The 18825-nt window shown below is 29.9% G+C and overlaps 1 protein-coding gene across 2 annotated transcripts; it reads left to right on the top strand.

Moving 5' to 3' along the window:
- Positions 1–7573: 7573 nt before the first annotated feature.
- LOC111274585 (putative leucine-rich repeat receptor-like serine/threonine-protein kinase At2g19230) lies at positions 7574–14838 on the top strand. 2 transcript variants are annotated; one of them, XM_022859339.2, is made up of 13 exons: positions 7595–7824; positions 9571–10129; positions 10313–10788; positions 10968–11103; positions 11268–11339; positions 11921–11992; positions 12135–12215; positions 12541–12701; positions 13068–13285; positions 13407–13533; positions 13708–13770; positions 13874–14063; positions 14170–14838. In XM_022859339.2, exons 1-13 carry the CDS (start codon positions 7674–7676, stop codon positions 14594–14596), a joined length of 2733 nt encoding a protein of 910 aa, XP_022715074.2. In that variant the 5' UTR covers positions 7595–7673; the 3' UTR covers positions 14597–14838. The 2 variants fall into 2 exon arrangements, with proteins under 2 accessions (XP_089612112.1, XP_022715074.2); XM_089755986.1 differs by lacking the exon at positions 14170–14838 and having other exon boundaries at positions 7574–7824; positions 13708–13789; positions 13874–14027.
- The last annotated feature ends 3987 nt before the right edge of the window (positions 14839–18825 follow it).

Raw genomic sequence — 18825 nt, 5'->3', positions numbered from 1 at the left:
ATGTTCTCTCTAATTGTGAAGATGAGTTCCATTCGAGTAGTACTGAGATTAATAGTTAGTTTGAATCTTGAACTTGAGCAACTTGATGTCAAGATTACATTCTTGTACAGTGACTTGTATGAGGACATTTATATGGATCAGCCTAAGGGTTTTGAAGTGAAAGAGAAAAAACACTTAGTTTGCAAACTGAAGAAAAGCTTGTACTGCTTAAAACAAGCTTCAAAACAATGGTACAAAAAGTTTTATTTTTTTATTATGAGTCACAGCTATAAATGAACAGTAGCGAATTTTTGTATATATGTCAAAAAATTTCCTGATGGTAACTTCATTATTCTCTTATTATATGTTGATGATATAATGATTATGGGACAAGAAACTGGTATGGTTCACAGGTTGAAAGAATAATTGTCTAAGTCTATTGACATGAAGGATTTAGGTCCTAACAAGTAGATTCTTGGTATAGATATTATCTAAAATAGGAGAGTTGGAAAGCTATGGTTGTCAAAGAAAAAGTATATTGAACGGGTGATTAGTAAATTTAACATGCAACATACTAAATCAATTAGCACTCCATTTGCCAACCATTTTCATCTAAGTAGAAAATCTTGTCTGGTGACTGAGAAAGAGCAACTAACTATGATTCCTTATTCTTCTACAGTTGATTTTTTTATATATCTTATGGTTTGCACACGACTTGACATTGCTCCTACAATTAGTACAGTATGTAGATTTTTTTCTAATTTGAGAAAGGTTCATTGGGAAGTAGTGAAATGGATTTTCAAATATTTAAGGGGCACCTTAAATATGTGCTTGAGTTATGGAACTATACAACCAGTTCTAGAAGAGTTTACTGATTCTAATATGGTAGGTGATCTTGATAGTAGGAAATCTACTTTAGGATATTTGTTTACTTTTATAATAGTAGCTATATCTTGGTAGTCTAAGTTGCGAAATTGTGTTATCTTATCAACTATACAGGTTGAATATATTACAGCAACCAAAGTAGGTAAAAAAATGTTTTAGATGAAATATTTTTTTTTAGAATTGATATTGAATCAAAAAGAGTATATGATATTTTGTGATAGCTAGAATGCTTTTGTCACGCCCCGAGATCAAGACGTAACACAGCCATATTACCTTGAAGAAAATCTCAAAGTAATACGAAGCCTTCTTTCTTAAACATTTTAAAATTCTTCAATAAAACAATATACCAAGTAAAATTCATATCTTTAATCCAACTGATGATATATCTTTATATATCCAAATACAAACCATATAAAATACAAAACTACCTCTTAAAATCTCATTGGCCAACATATTCTCTGACGATTAAGTAATCATACCCATTTCATCTTCTAGCTTCACACAAGACTAACCAAACTTATCACTTAGTCATCTGTAAAGAAAAAGTAAAAGGGGAATGAGCAAACCACAGCTCAGTAAGTATAGGCTCACACACCTTATCAGATCAAGCATCGTTTTCTTACACATCATATAGATCATTCAAAACATTCATCAAATCATAATATCAAAATATTTCAAGATCATCATTTTATCAAATATTTCATAAATTCATAAATCAATGTCAAAATATGTCACTTCATAAATCATTGCAAAATATGCTATCATTCAAATATCATAATCAAACCAAATCATGGATCAATCATTAAAATCATCGTAAATCATTATCATCATAAATCATCATTATCATTAGTTTATCGTTAGCTACGGTCACTGCTATAACCCGTGACATTGGCCGTATCGACAATTTCATTCTCATGATCATTGCTAACTATTATAACCCGTTAGCCAGGGCTTACGCTAACTACTATTACCTGTTAGCAAGGGTCGTAGAACTAGTTCTAGTGTCGATGATCCCACTTCCCAGGGATATAAAAACGTAGCTATCACAAAATCATTCTTTAATTATAAACCATTTTCTCATTTCATTCATAAGATGATCCATCGTTTATATAAAGAAACACAAAATAATCATATGCTTGATCCTATTTTCATACATTGAAAATAATGAAATAAAATATTCATTCAATTAGAAACATACATATATACATAGTTTCGAAAACAAGCAAAGTGTGTGAGATTCTACTTACCTCCATTCGATTCCACCACTTAGTTTTTCTCCCAAAATAAGTAATGGCCTATCCAAGATCATTTCAACATATCAGAATTTAATTAACCCTTTTTGAGACCATTTATACAAAAACCAACTAAGTTACACAAAGGGTTAACTTAACTAATTAATACTGGGAGCCTGACCTCTTTTCATTAAAACAGTCATATCTCAATATATCCAAATCAGAATTATGATCTCTTCAATGCGTTTGAAACTAGACTTAATAAGCTTTCTAACCATATATGGCATACCTCGTAATTCCTTGTAGATTAATTATAACAATTTTTGAAATCCACGTCATATACTGCTGCCAAACAGCCTATATACCTTCTAATAAAAACTATATATTTATTCACAAGAAACTCCAAATTCAATTCCGCTTGTTTCATTGGAAAGTAGACTCAATAAGCTTTCCAAACATATATGGCTTAATCTGTAAATCCTTGTATACAAATTAAGAAGAATTTTGTAATTCAACCCTGATGCTGTTGTCTTACAGCCTGCATATCCTTAAGTTAAAATTACACAACTCTTCATAGAGAACTTGGATTTGACTTTCGTTTATTTCATTAGAAACTAGATTCAACATGCTTTCCAATGATATATAATAATCTCATAAATAATCTATCCATTAATACAAAATTCTATTTTAATTCATTATTACAGATCACAACATCTCATCCAAAAATAGAATTTCTCCTTCAATCTTTAAAAACTCAAATCCTTACTTTCAACCTTCAAACTCCATTCAATAATCATCAATAAATCTTAAGAACATGAAATAAACAAAGCCCAGTAATTTATCCAAATAGATCATCAAGATTAATGAAGGATTTCATGATTTTTCTTGGTTTTTCTCTCAAAACTTCAACTCCAAATAATAGCAATCAACTTGATATTTCTTTTCAAATAAAAGGAGGGCATGTACTCACCTTTAAGGGATTAACTTGATTGTAGCCTCTGATTGTGAATCTCCAACTTGATTTTTCATATTCTCTAACCTTAAGGAAGATGAGGAAGAAGAATTCTATTTCCTTTTTGATTCAAGATAGTTAGGTTTTCTTTCATCTAATACTTCAGCCCTTTTTTTCTTTTACTAAATAATGTCTTAATAAACTGATGGGCTTTAGTATTAGTCTAACCCAATTATTATTTGGGCTGGGGTATTACAGCTTTAGATTTGAGTAAATGCCATGTACCATGCTATAATGAAGCACATTAATATTAGATATCACTGGTTGCATCTGGTGATCAAAAAATAGTAGATGTAGTTGAATAAAGTCTATACTGATAAGAATGTAGCAGATATATTGACCAAGATACTTTTCAAGAAAAAGTTTGAGGTCTATAGTAACTTAGTCGAAACAGGTTACTTAGCCAACGTAAGTTTTAAATAAAACTACTATGGTGATGAATCTCCTCCTAATGGGGCTTGGGGGGAGATTGTTAAGAATGTGAGGTCCAGCCCCATTGTATCTACCAATTAAAAGGCCCAAAGCATTTTGTTTTAACAAAAATAAAGAGCCATACATATTAAAAGAACATAGAGGCTATTTTAAGGTGTGAAAAAGCGTGGCACCGAAAAGGGAAAAAGGAACTAAAAAGATAGAAAAGATAGAAAAAAGGGAGAGTTAGTTGAATGTAAGTTGATCATGGTTTGATTGAGCTAAAATTTTGTCAACAAGTTCATAATTCAGTGTTTTATATTCTGAACAGTAAAAATTGGGTTTGAAACTCTTTAGGAACAAATCTATGGTGTATTTTTTAGTCACCTATTTTGGTGAAATTTCTCCAATTATCTCTCTAGTTATTGATTAGATTTAGTTTTAGCTAGAAAAAAACTTTGAATATCCATTATTTGATAGTGAAGATTTTTTTGGTGGTTTATGGTTTTGTTCTTCTACACTGAAGGGTTTTTTATGTAAATCTTGGTGTACTTTATTTTTCTACGTTTTAATTGTTGATTATTGTTTATTGTTGTGGGTTTATTTCAGCCCAACAAATTATGCTTATAAAATACAATAAAATCTAAAAACTTTCCAAATTAGAATTAATGAAATTGGTCAAGTAAAAAGAACTATTTTTAATAAACAAACAATCACAAAATTTTTATTCAAAAAGTCATGATAATTTGTATAATTATATTTTTCTATTCAAACAAAGTTATTTAGATAATCATGTTTTTCTATTCAAACAAACTTATTTAGACGGTTATGTTTTTCTATTCAAATATATTTATTTAGATATAAAAAATATATTTTATTAATATTTTAAAATTTAAAAAAGTAAAAAATTTAAATAAAAAATAAATATATTTATTAAACAAACCTATATGACTTGGTCCACCTCAACACTTATATTAATTGCTTTTAAAATTGTCTTAGACCATTAGGAAAATTCCTGGTAAACTCATATGACTTGCTTCATTCCAACACTAAACTTAATTACTTAAATAACATAAATAATTTCTTTTAAGTTATATACAAATGATCTTTTTATTCAATGTGGGATACACCACTTTTTAAATTACCAACAAACACAACTAACAAAAGTTTTTGGAGCATGACCACCAAATTCTCTTTCCCTTCTTGTTTTTCTTGAATATTATTGGGAATGTGGGTTTCAATTTATTATAACTTTCCTTTTAGGAGGAGTTTGATAATATTGTTGATTTAACATTCACATAAACTTTATTAATTTTGTCAAATCATTAGTTTAAACAGCTTATTTGTTTGATTTCATCTTAAACCTAAGAAAGAAGTTTTTTTTTTTCTCAAAACCCTTTTTGTTCATATCATTTGCCTAGTTGACATGCAAATTATTTTTAGTTTATCATAAGCCTTAGATTTTGTAAAAAATTAAAAAGTAAAAACCTTGAATATTAATGAATAATTGTAATTATTAATTAATTTTATATTTCCTTGCAAAAGGTATGAACTTAGAATTAGTTAATTAAATATATTAAAATTAAAATAAATTTTCATTGCAACTAATTTTATATTTAACATCTTATTTACACTTGTTCAACGGCCAAACTATTCAATTAAATCTGAAAATCCATATAAATTTTGAGAGAACTTAAACAAAAAATTAAAACTCGTTAACGGACTTGAGATACTAAAATTTAGTTGCTTTAGACACCTAATTAGTAGCTAAATAATTGAAAAGGATGCCCACTTTTTTCATCCCATTGGGACGTGATTTCAATGTGTTTTCGCTTGTTGCTTAGGGACTTCCTCAAATATAGAATGAATTGTTAATTCAATGCTACTAAGGTTGATTTCAGAATTGAAGATTTTGAATTCGAAATGAAAAAATTTGGAATCCAAAGTCTTGCTTAAATTTTATATATATATATATATGCCATACTCTATCACAATCAAGCGGGCCTAAAATTTACTATTATTATCGCCTAAATTTTGTATGTAGCTTCCTTCTAGTTTTTTTTTTTTTTTTTAATTTATTTTTTGATCAATTCAAAAGAAGAAAGCCACAACAACTCAACAATGGCAAAATATATATTATCCCGAAACATCCTTTAGCAGTAAACCTACGAGATCAGCATGCAAATTCTCAAACGTCTTTGTTAATTTTGGAATTGATATCTGTATGAATGGATGAAGCATCGGTTACGTGGGTCTTGGATCAGTCAAGTTTTGCCCATTTAAACCAAAAATAGGCCTCATCCAATACAAAATCATATTCAACAGTTGCGCTTCAAAATCCAATCAGTCAAATTTACTACTCTATTAAATCAAGATTTCAAATTTAACATTTTACTTTTTTCTTTTTGCAAGTTTATCTTTCTATCCCCATTTTTATACAAGTTTATCATTATTTGAATGGAAAATAAATATTTAGTTAAATTTTTCATTACGTCGCTAGTTTTTGTTATGTGAAAAATAAATAATTCTTTTTTATATCATCTACATTATTATTTTTTTAAAAAGTCTACATTTAATTATTTGTTGCCAAAGTAATGCTATTTGCTATATTTGACTACATACTTTTGTCTCTACATTGTATTAGTGGCTTCTTATAATATGACAATTTCTTTGAATAATTAAACGAAATATAAAATTTCGTATTAAATCACTTGCGTTATCATGATTTAGAAGTTTCAATCAAAAAGTCTAAATAAATTTTTACCATCTTTGTCTTTTATTTATTATTTCATTAGCATATAGGAGTGTTGATATATATTCCATTATTATCTCTTCAAAACAGATAATAATATTACAAATGAAAACCCCCTTAATTAATTACCAACTTACAAGAGAAAATAAGAAGGATAAATATTTAGTGCTTTAGTTTTTTTCCATTCATCTAATTAGCTTGTTACATGAACCTAGCTATAACAAGGCTGTAAGGCACACAAAGTCCCCAAACTATATATTTCTGCATATCACATCAAGACTAGTTTCTTTGGAAGACGATACGCATTACAATCAATTTCGATATATTTGGACGTTTCTGCCAACCGACAGTCCTTTCTTACAAATTCTTTTCCCTGGACTAGGGGTTACTTCTCGGCTTGTACAGTATTAGGTCCTTTCTTTTGATAGTTTCAACATTCGACTTGGAAGTCTTCGTTGACTTACTCCATATATGGAAGTCTCAGCCTTCTGTATCAAGTCTTCGCCGTATATGGAAGGACAGCCTTTGGAACAAACTCAGTAGCTTCCTTTTAGCTTGACTCAAATATATAGACCTTAATAAACAATGGAAGATTGGATTCATATATTTGAAAGAGATAGTAACCTAACGAGGAGAAAATTAAGACATAAAATTAAGGAACGAAACCAGTCAAAATGGCAGGTTATGACCATGTGGTTATTAGTTATGCACATCCATGTTGTCATGAGCTTAAAAAAAATAATAAATTTCATATTAATTATGTATTAAAATTAATTTTATATGGAAGTCTCAGCCTTCTGTATCAAGTCTTCGCGTATATGGAAGGACAGCCTTTGGAACAAACTCAGTAGCTTCCTTTTAGCTTGACTCAAATATATAGACCTTAATAAACAATGGAAGATTGGATTCATATATTTGAAAGAGATAGTAACCTAACGAGGAGAAAATTAAGACATAAAATTAAGGAACGAAACCAGTCAAAATGGCAGGTTATGACCATGTGGTTATTAGTTATGCACATCCATGTTGTCATGATCTTAAAAAAAATAATAAATTTCATATTAATTATGTATTAAAATTAATTTTAAGATATAAATGTTCGTAATACATTTAATTTATGGGATATGTTTTATAAAATAAAATTGTAAATCCAAATGAATTAAAAAAATAATATTTTATAAGTTAATATGAACAGTAATAATATATATACAACTCCTTTCACAAAACTCTAACCCAAAAGAAAAGTCCTTTGCGTTCTCCTTACTCCGAAAACCTTACAAGTCGTCGGTTTGAGTGCAAAATAAGTTCCAGCACTTATAAAATGCCACTTCAACTGACCAATGTCTCAATCTAAACAACAACTCTGTCCATTCATAATTCTTCTTAAGGAAATTAGACCAGCATGGTGGGTAGTCACAAATTGATTGTCGGGCTAAATAATCTACTACCACTCTTCATTTTCATTTTCGGGATTACGACTTCTTGGGATACTCTGATACTAACTGAGGCCAGCGTCGGAAGAAGAACGTTGGCCACCGATCAAAATCATCCGGGTATGTTGCATTGCATGCATATATAAATCTTCTTCAAGTTAATTTTTCTCTCAACCAACTTAATTCTTATTTTTGTAATTCTTCATGTTTATAGAGTTTAACACATCCAGCTTGCTTTTAGTATAATCTCAACTCTAGTGCGAAATTGACCAATGTTATAGCAGCAGAACTAAACAAAATTTTTTGGAGCAGGACCACCATATTCCTTTTCCCTTGTTGTTCTTGAATATTATTGGGAATGTGAGTTTCAATTTATTACAACTTTCCTTTTAGGAGGAGTTTGATAATATTGTTGATTTAAAATTAACATAAACTTTTTTAATTTTGTTAAATCATTAGTTTAAACACCTTATTTGTTTGATTTCATTATAAACCTAAGAAAGAGGGTTTTCTTTTATTTTTTTTCCCTCAAAATCCTTTTTGTTCATTTCATTTTCTTATTCAACATGCAAGTTATTTTTTAGTTTATATCGTAAGCATTAGATTTTTTTAAAAAGTAAAAAATTAGAAACCTTGAATATTAATTGATAAGTGTAATTATTAATTAATTTTGTATTTCCTTGCAAAAGATATGAACTTAGAACTAGTTGATTAAATATATTAAAATTAAAATAAATTTTCATTGCAACTAATTTTATATTTAACATCTTACCATAATCATAATATTTAAAATTAGTTTCACTCTCTATATGTATATATAATCTATACCTAAGTACGACTATTAATACATTTTTTATTGATGAAAATAAACATCTTTATACATTATATTTTTAAAATTTTTTAAATAACTTTTATTCTACTTTTTAATTAAAGAAAATAAACATATTTATTCATTTTATTTTTAAATTTCCATTTGATGTATTTTTATTATAATTTTTAATTATAATTAGTTAATCATGATGAGATTTATATGTTGTGTAGATAAAAAAAAATTTAATTCCATTAATTGAATCACTTTTATTGAATAAAAGTAATATGATATCCATATCAAGTCAACAACTTTTATTGACAAATCCGAGTTGTTGAACGACACAATATCTTTATCTAAAGTTAATATATATATATATATATATATATATATAAGATTGTACTAATTTTTAATTTTTATGATGGAAATAAACCAAATATCTACCACAGTCCTTTCATATTCGCAAATATTAATATGAAGATATATCAATATTAATTTGAGGAAAATGTTAACAGGTGATAACAGTTAAGGTATAATTTTAAAAAAATTATAATTAACGTGTTATTTTTTAATTTGATAAAATTTATACATTCCGTCATCTCTAAACTGCAAATTACTTATTGCACTGGTCGATCTTATATTTTAGATCTATGATCATAACGAAGCGATTGCTAAATATTGAAAGCTGACTGCTAATATGTAAAAAAAATAAATAAAAAATAAAATTTTATATAATAAAGACATTTAAACCACCAATAACATTAGCAGCCACCACCCATTTTGCAAGTCTTAGAATCATGCACCAATTTCAACCAATTTAATAAAATTCACACTCAACTCCTCATCTCTGGCCTCCTCCAACACCCACCCCCGGTGAGACGGATGATAAGGCAGCTCTACAACTCTTTAAACTCAATTACTCATGCTGTTTAGGTATTTGATTGCATTAAACAACACAAAACTCAATTTCTTTGTAATAATTATATTGAATCTTTTGAATTTTGATGACCCATTTAATGCTTTGAGTTTTTACTGCGAAACAATGGTGGGTAATTTAGGTTTCATAAGCATCGATTGTGGAGCGGAAGAAGACTACCTTAACGTTGAAACCGGTATATTCTACAACACCGACAAAGATTTCATTAACACTGGTGAAAACCATGACGTATCACCCAGTGCCATTAATAACAACTATTACATTCAGTATTGGAAGGAGTACAGGAGCCTGAGAAGTTTTCCCGATGGAAACAAGAACTGTTACACTTTGAAGCCTAAACAGGGCAAAAATAACAACTATCGAATTAGAGCTTCTTTTTTATATGGAAATTATGATGACAAAAATGAAATACCAGAATTTGACGTATATGTGGGGGTTAATTACTGGGACACCGTGAAATTGCAAAGCGTATGGTACATGCTCTTCCTCGAAATTATTCACTTCTTCACAGCTGATACCGAATATGTATGTCTGGTAAACACTGGCTCTGGAATTCCTTTCATTTCGGCATTGGAATTACGGTTTTCAAATAATTCAGCTTATAATAGAACCAACTCTGGAGCAGCACTAAAAAACATCGGGGTTATTGACCTGGGTACATCTAATAATGACTCTTTAAGGTAACATTAATTAATTTCTGGGTTTGTTATTTTTATTATATATTCTGAATACTGTTAATAGTTGTTCATGAGACTGAGATGTTGTCATATTTCTGTTCATGATGAGTGCATGCTTCATTTTTGCTCTTACCATATTTGTATGGTAAAATCTTCTACTCATTCGATTGTCTTTCTCCCCAATAGGTACAAGGACGATGGTTATGACCGCATCTGGCTATCCGGCCAGTTTCCTAGTTCTGTTCCAATAAATACCTCATTGAGTACCGATCATCCCGGTAATGATTCATACAAAGTACCTGCTGAGGTCTTGAGAACTGCTGTCCGGCCAGTCAATGGCTCCAGATCCCTGAATTATTTTTACCAATCATCTCGTTTCCCCACTAGTCAATATCTTGTCTTCTTTCACTTTGCTGAGATTGAAGAGAGTGCACAAGATCGACTTAGACAATTCACCATCACATTGAATGGTTTCAAGAGTAGACTCATTACCCTTCAGTACTTAAGGCCATTCTCGATTAACTTCCAGGATTTGCTAATTCAAGGAGTTATTAACTTTACTATTGATGCAACAGAAGAATCCGACCTTCCTCCCATACTCAACGCCCTTGAGTATTACCGAGTTCTTCCTCTTCCATTTTCACCAACTGACCAATCAGACGGTACTTTTTCATTAATTTTCGTTTCATTTTCTCAATCATTCTTTTTTTTCTTGCTTTTTCAATCTATATTCTACATTTTCCAGATATCGAAATGTTGGTTTAGTGTTATTTTCATAGGGTTCCTACTTGTTAGCTAAATTCAATTCTTAACCATGTTCGTTTTAAAATTGACCATTTAGGTGATGCTATCATGGCCGTCAAGCAAACATACAACATAAACAGAAATGACTGGCAAGGAGATCCATGCCTCCCCAAAGAACATACCTGGAGCGGTATAACCTGCAGATTCAACAGTACTCCAAGGATCATCTCACTGTGAGTGCACTTTGAAATCATCCATATATGTGTTGGATATCCATTGCTACAATTTTTTTTTCGAATAAAAATTCTTTGTAGGAATCATGTATTAGAATCCAATACAATATTTGTATTTATGATCAGGGTAAATAACTTTCTCCTTATTCCTATATTCCTTGCAGGAACCTAAGTGCAAGTAAATTAACAGGGGAGATATCTTCGTCATTCTCTGATCTGGAGGCAATAGAGTCCCTGTGAGTATTAACCTTTTAACTTTTAAAGTTGCTATAGAGAAAAAGTCACTCCTCGACAGTAGTTGTCCAAACATTTCTTTTGCACAAGTGTATATATCAGCACTTATAGTTGGCCGGACTTATCCGAACCCAAAAAATCTACCCGAATTCAAACCCAGCCTAACCTGAATACCCTATTTGATTAAAAAAAAAAGGTTCAACCATCAAAATCCCCCACCCCAAACCCAAATTAATCCAAACCTGAAATGACTAAAAATTAGAACAATCCGAATTTAAATAGATTTGACTCTAAACCTCAATAATTTGAATTCAAAAGGACTCAGAATCCAAATAAGCCGGGTATCAAACCAGAAATGATCTAAATCTCAAAGAACCTGAGTTTCTTTCAATTCAAAGTCACCATACCCCAACTTTCCTCGTTGGGCGGCTCTTTTATGCAGCTGCTAGACACTAGTTACAAAGCGGTAGGTTCTGTTTCCAGTACACGCAACCCTGTCCGTGACAAGAAAGAGGATTACTTCCTTTTATGACTTTATTTAATTTTCACCCAAAATATTTACTCAATTTCTTTTTTTTATCAGTGACTTATCATACAATGAATTAAAGGGGCCAGTGCCAGAAATTTTAGCACAACTGCCAACTTTGAAAGTCCTGTAAGTTAATGCACACTAATTTCAGGATTCTAACTTTTCATCTATGATATAAAAGTTTACCTCATTGTTTATTATGCGCATTCATAAGATAGCAATACTCAGCAATGAAAACAAAAGATTAATATATCACTTTTATGTGTAGAAATTTATCTGGAAACAGGCTCTCAGGTCCAGTTCCCCAATCGCTCAAGGACAAGTCTGATAAAGGATTACTGGTTCTGAGGTTCGTAAAATTCTATAGAGTATACACTCTCTAACGATTCACGCTAGTCTTATTTTTATTTAAAATTTATTTCCCTTTTCTAATTTTGATTCCCATGTTCCTTTGATTGATTTTCCTATGACAAAATGATAAGTCATTTTCGGATAAATTAGTCTGGTATATTTTAACAGAAACTATATGAGAGTTATCATTATATCAGGGTTGCAAAATGAGGGCAAGATAACATCATATTGCAAACTTCTCAACGAATTTTGATCCTATATGCAATAATTTGTGACATTTCAATTGATGCATTTCGACATTTGTCTATTCTATTTCATGCCAGTTTGGCTGAAAATCCAGATTTGTGCCAAATAGATCCATGTCATCGTAAAGAAAAGAAGAACTTTGCTGTTCCAGTTGTTGTATCCGTTGCATCTGCTTTGGTCCTCATCTTCTTGAGCATTCTAATTGCATTTGGCAGAATTAAAAGGAGAAGACAACGAGGTACTTTCTTTCTTTCGTGTAGATTTTTTGTTTTTGCCTTGAAATTGTCGAAGTTTGTAATTCCTCTGGTTTATAGCATATACCGGACCTGATTACCGTAGAAATACTGCATGTGCGTTGGATGTGGTTTGAATTCAATCCATTTCACTTTTAAACCGGAGAGTGTTGAGTGTAGACATCCATGCTTCAATGGTGTGGGCATGCTTTAGCAATTTGTTGTTTTAAGCTTTCTGGCATTGGTGTGGTACGCAGTTATGAACACACACCCATAAAGAAATCCATCATTCTGTAGTTATTTTGTAAGAGAATTTCAATTGAAAAACTATCTATGAGAGCAGATCTCTTATAATTTCATTGTTGTTGCAGAGCCTCTGATCAAGTCAACGAAGGATGGGTCATTTGAATCAAAGAATCGACCCTTTACTTACTCTCAGATCGTTAAAATTACTGGTAACTTCACAACCGTTGTTGGAGAGGGAGGGTTTGGAAAAGTTTATCTTGGTACTCTGAATGATAACACTCCAATTGCTGTCAAATTACTCTCGCCATCATCAAAGCAAGGATATAAGGAATTTCGAGCAGAGGTCAGAGAAATGCAGCCAAAGTTTTATCCCATGTTGAAATTAGCATTAACATTACTTATAATATATGATACATAATTGTGATGATAAATTCATTCGGAAACACCATTTAAAAATATTGCAGGCACAGCTTTTGATGATTGTTCATCATAGAAATCTTGTATCTCTCATTGGTTACTGTGATGAGAGTGGCAACATGGCGCTGATTTATGAGTACGTGGTAAATGGAAACTTAAGACGGTATTTATCTGGTATGAACAATATCATTTTCAAAAAGTTCTTGTTTTTAGATAAACTATAGCGCTATATCTTAAACAGTTTTTTCTGCAAAGTTTTTTCGTTTTTTTTTTTTTTTGTCTACTGTCTGTTTCCCTTTTGGTAAACCCAACTAAAGAGATGATTTTAATGCTTCTTTTGGCTTGCAGAGACAAACAGAAATGTTTTAAAATGGAAAGAAAGACTTCAAATTGCGATTGATGCTGCACATGGTCCACAACCCTTGACAATGTCTTTTATTTAATGCCTTTGATTTTTAAAATCCTTCCCTACCCTTAAAATCAGATGTTAACTGATGTCTTGCTGGAGTTGCAGGATTGGAGTATCTACATAATGGTTGCAAGCCGCCTATAGTCCATAGAGATTTGAAATCTGCCAACATCCTATTGACTGAAAGCAAGCAAGCGAAGATAGCTGATTTTGGGCTATCTAAACTTTTCATAACCGAAAATGCATCTCATATATCGACTTGCCCTGCTGGCACACTTGGATATCTTGATCCTGAGTAATTGTCTATAACTTAACGAAATAGGGCTGGTTCATGAGAGTTCCTTGAATCTAATTTTTTCTGAAGTCCTATTGACAAAATTCATTTTTTGTTTTCCATGTAGATTTCAAGTTTCAGGAAACTTAAACAAGAAGAGCGATGTTTACAGCTTTGGGATTATTCTAGTTGAGCTAATCACAGGCCAGCCTGCAATAATAAGAAGTCACGAGCGCAGCATTCACATACTTCAATGGTTGAGTCCAATAGTCGAAAAGGGAGATATTCGAACCATTATTGATCCTAGGTTGCAAGGTGAATTCGATGTCAATGCTGCCTGGAAAATCGTGGAGATAGCCATGTCATGTGCACAACCAACTTCAATCCAAAGGCCTGATATTAGTTACGTTTTAACAGAACTCAAGGAATGCATGGCTATTGAGATGGCCCTTGAGAGAACTCAGCGAATTCATAACAACATGACAACATCAGGCACATCAGTTGAAATGCCCACCGCGAACGTGGACTCAGATATGGTTCCCATCGCCAGGTAGCTAGCAAACAAATCTTCATCTTTAGCTGTCATATTTGTGGTGAGATGGAGATAGCAAGTTTCCAGGAAACTCATCGTGTGTCTTCTTTTGTACACTTAAAAACATTTGTTATTTTTGAGTGCCATGGCAGTATAAGTATATATGCTTGACTAGTACCTCTTAATTTGTATCACCAAATCTGTTATATCACTGTTTGAACTTATTGGCAATGGCAGGGGACTATCCAAGGTCTTTTTTGATAACACTTGTCTTTTTTCTCTCTGGTTTTATCTCCCATGTTACCCTGTGTTCAAGCTCGTCCTCCAGCTACTCCTGTAAACCACTAGACATATCTGTCATAACATTAAGGTCGAGAAAATTTATTCATTAGACACAAAAATTATGGAGTCATCATTAATTTATTTTATTTAGGTACGATTGATCACCTGTATGAATCTATCTTATCTTAAGTTTAAGCCAAGGGTTCCTAAAAAAATACGTTTTGGTCTACATCATTAGAACTAAAGTTTAAGAGTAGATTATGTACAGAGAATGTATTAGCACCCTTTTACGCCTAAAATTGGTACCAAATTAATTATATGTTATCTTATCTAAACCTTAATTAAATATGATTTTATCACGCAAATCAAAATCAATTCCAATCATTTTATTTATTTATAAAACATGGTGATACAAAAATTATATCAAAATATCAAGTAATCATGCAATTATATAATAAATATTAAATCATACTATGCAAAAATTATCATGAAAAAATATTATAAATCATACCAAATATCATGTAATAATATCATGTCTAGATCATATTAAAATATTCATGTAAAAATATCATGCAATATATTAATTATCATGCAATAATAACAATAATATAAATATATAATATCATGCAAATCAAATATAATCATACAAATATATTAGTAATTAAATATAATCATGTAATTATGCACACAATAAATATAGAAACATGCAATCAAATATCATTTAAATATAATATTAATCAAACAATATCATATCATGCAATAAATATAAAATCATGCAACAATAATAATAAGTAAATAACCATGCAAATAAATATATTAATAATCATGCAAGTACACAAATAAATAAATTAATAATCATGCATATAGCATGTAATTAAATATATAATCATCCAATTAACAATGTAAAACATGCAATTAAATATATAATCATGTAAATAATAATATAAATCATGCAAATAAACATATAATTAGATATATAATGATACAGATAATAATATAAATCAATCATGCAATAATAATAATAAATAAATAACCATGCAAATAAATATATTAATAATCATACAATCACACAAATAAATAAATTGATAATCATGCAAATAAACATACAATTAAATATATAATCATACAATTAACTATATATAAAATCATGCAAATAAACATGTAATTAAATATATAATCATACAAATAATAATACATAAATCATGCAATCATGTAAATAATAATATATAAACCATGAAAAATATGCAATTAAATATATAATCATGCAAATAAATATATTAATAATAAAGCAGTTAAATATATTAATAATCATGTAATCAAATTAAATATAATCATACAAATAAATATATTAATAATCATGCAAATATATTAATAAATCACACAAATAAATATATTAATCATGCAAACAAATATATTAAGTAAATAAATTATCATGCAAATATAATATTAGTTATGGAAATTCATGAAAAAATAAATACCATATAATAAATATAAAAATAAGTATAAGCAAATTAAATATTATAAAAGTTATGCAAAAATCACAAAAAAAAAAAATGAAAGCAAACATTACCTCAATAGATCATGGGTTCCAGTAATTTTTTACTTTTCAAAAACTTATGTTTCTTACTATAAATCTTAGCCTTCTTTCCAAAACTCTAACCAGATCTTCTTGCAATTTTTTTTTTTTTTGCTTGATTTGCTACTTCCTTTTTTATTCAAAACATTGCCCAAATTTTCTCTCTTTTCAATGACCTCTTTTTTATTTTGAAGTTAATTGTTGTCAAGTCCCCTTTTGATCATAGATTCAAGGTTCTTATATAAAAATTGAATCGTTTTTTATTTGAAAGAAATTAATTCAACCGAATCTAAAATTTTTCTCTAAATTTTGTTCTATGTGTAATCTTCCATTTTTCAATAGATTTAGCCCAAAGTCTTTCCAAAATTATTTAATCATTAAAGTTAAAATCTGAGATAAAATTCAAGAGTTGAATTGAATCTAAGATTTTCATGCAAAATCCCATATGTTTTTTTATTTTATTTTATTTTTACCTCTTTTTTATTTTTTTTACCAATTGACTTTAACCCTTTTGACAAAAAAAATTAAACCAAAAACTAAACTAAAATATTAAAATACAAATAAATTTTAGGGCTTAATCTTTGGGCCCAAAATTCACTTTTCCAATTAAGGTCCAATTTTACAATCAAAATTAAAATTTGAAGTCCAATGAATTTCAAAAAGTCCCCAAATAAAATGAGATATCTACAGTTGTCCCTTTTTATGCATTTTTTGTGAAAGAGGAATTGTACAAAGATAAAAAACATATTTTGTTCAAGTCAAGAAAAGTCGAAAATGAAAATGTTAAAAACTCCCCCACAACTGAGGCATTGGAACTTTTCGAAAAGAAAATGCTCCCCTATAACCGAGGCTTAAAACTTTAAATAAAAGTACTCCTCCACCAAGGTTGCAACTTTGAGAAATAAAGAACTCTTCCACCATGGCTTCAACTTGAAAAATAAAGAACTCCTCCACCGAGGCTTTAACTTTGAAAAATAAAGAACTCTTTCACTGAAGCTTCAACTTTGAAAAAATAAAGAAACTCCTTCACCAAGGCTTCAACTTGAAACTTTTGAAAAATAAAATGCTCCCTACAACTAAGGCTTTGAAACTTTTAAAAAATAAAATGCTCCCCCATAACTAAGGCTTTGAAACTTTGAAAAATAAAATACTCTTCCACAACTGAGGTTTTGAAACTTTTGAAAAATAAAATGCTCTTCCACAACTAAAACTTTGGAACTTTTGAAAAATATAATGCACCCCCATAATTGAGGTTTTGAAACTTTTGAAAATAAAATGCTATGGGACTTTTGAAAAATAAAATGCTCCCCCACAACTGAGACTTTGAAACTTTTGAAAAATAAAATGAGATCATTCTTACCTTCGAAAAAGCTTCTCTCTAATAGAGGCATTGAAACTAAAAAAATCTTACCTTAAATTGAGTTTTTTCATCCATTTGAATCATCATTGATTGTCTTCCAATGTCTCTTGTCAAAATTATTTTCTCATCTAGTTTTGCCTTCCTACTTTCCAAATATATGCAATGAATGCATGCAATGAATGAAAAGATTTTCCACAATTCTCAAATTCAACTTCAAGATTCAAACTTTCATTTTTCTTTCTTTCAAACATGCATGATAAATGGGATGAATCTAATGAACACAATGTATGCATATAGTGAATGCATAAGTAGAAGTTTTTTAAAATTTCATCCTAATTTCTCAACTTTAACTTTAATCTTTCTTTTCTAAACATGTAGTGCATGAGTGCAATAAATGCGATGGTATATGCAACATGTGATGAATGCAATGAATACACTGCATGAATGCAATGAATACACTGCATGAATGCAATGAATGCAAAATTCCAACTCAATTTCGAACTTTAAATTTTTTTTCTTTTTCAAATTTGTATGATGAATACCATGAATAAGTGCAATATTCTTAGTATGATGCATGCATGTGATGCATATGGTGAATGCAATGTATGCTATTCAATTCATTTATCTTTTCAATTGTGGTAAATCAAAAGGTTCTCAAAACTATTGATTTATCTTCTCACTCTTTTTAACTCATCAACATTTGTGATTTTCAACATGATCTATCATGCATCATTAAGTAGTCTCATCCATTATATCATCCAAATCCAAAGTTTTCTTCTTTTAATAGGATCTCAAGACTTTTCTTTATGTCTTATTTTCAACTTCTCATCATGTTTTTCTTCAACTTCTTTGGAACTGGCCAACAAATGTATCAACTGAGTTGTGACCCAAAATTCCTCTCATTAGCTTCATCATTTGATTTCAACATTTGGAATGTTTCTTTTCATTTGTAAGCCACAAAGATCAGCATCATTTTAAACTTCTTTTGTCTTTCACATTTCATTTTCAATATGCCCCAGTCACTTCAAAATAA

Source organism: Durio zibethinus, chromosome 26 (assembly GCF_047325235.1).
Source record: "Durio zibethinus cultivar Kanyao isolate XHJ-2024 chromosome 26, ASM4732523v1, whole genome shotgun sequence".
In the NCBI taxonomy this organism is placed as follows: domain Eukaryota; kingdom Viridiplantae; phylum Streptophyta; class Magnoliopsida; order Malvales; family Malvaceae; genus Durio; species Durio zibethinus.
This window is presented reverse-complemented; position numbering and strand designations above follow the sequence as displayed.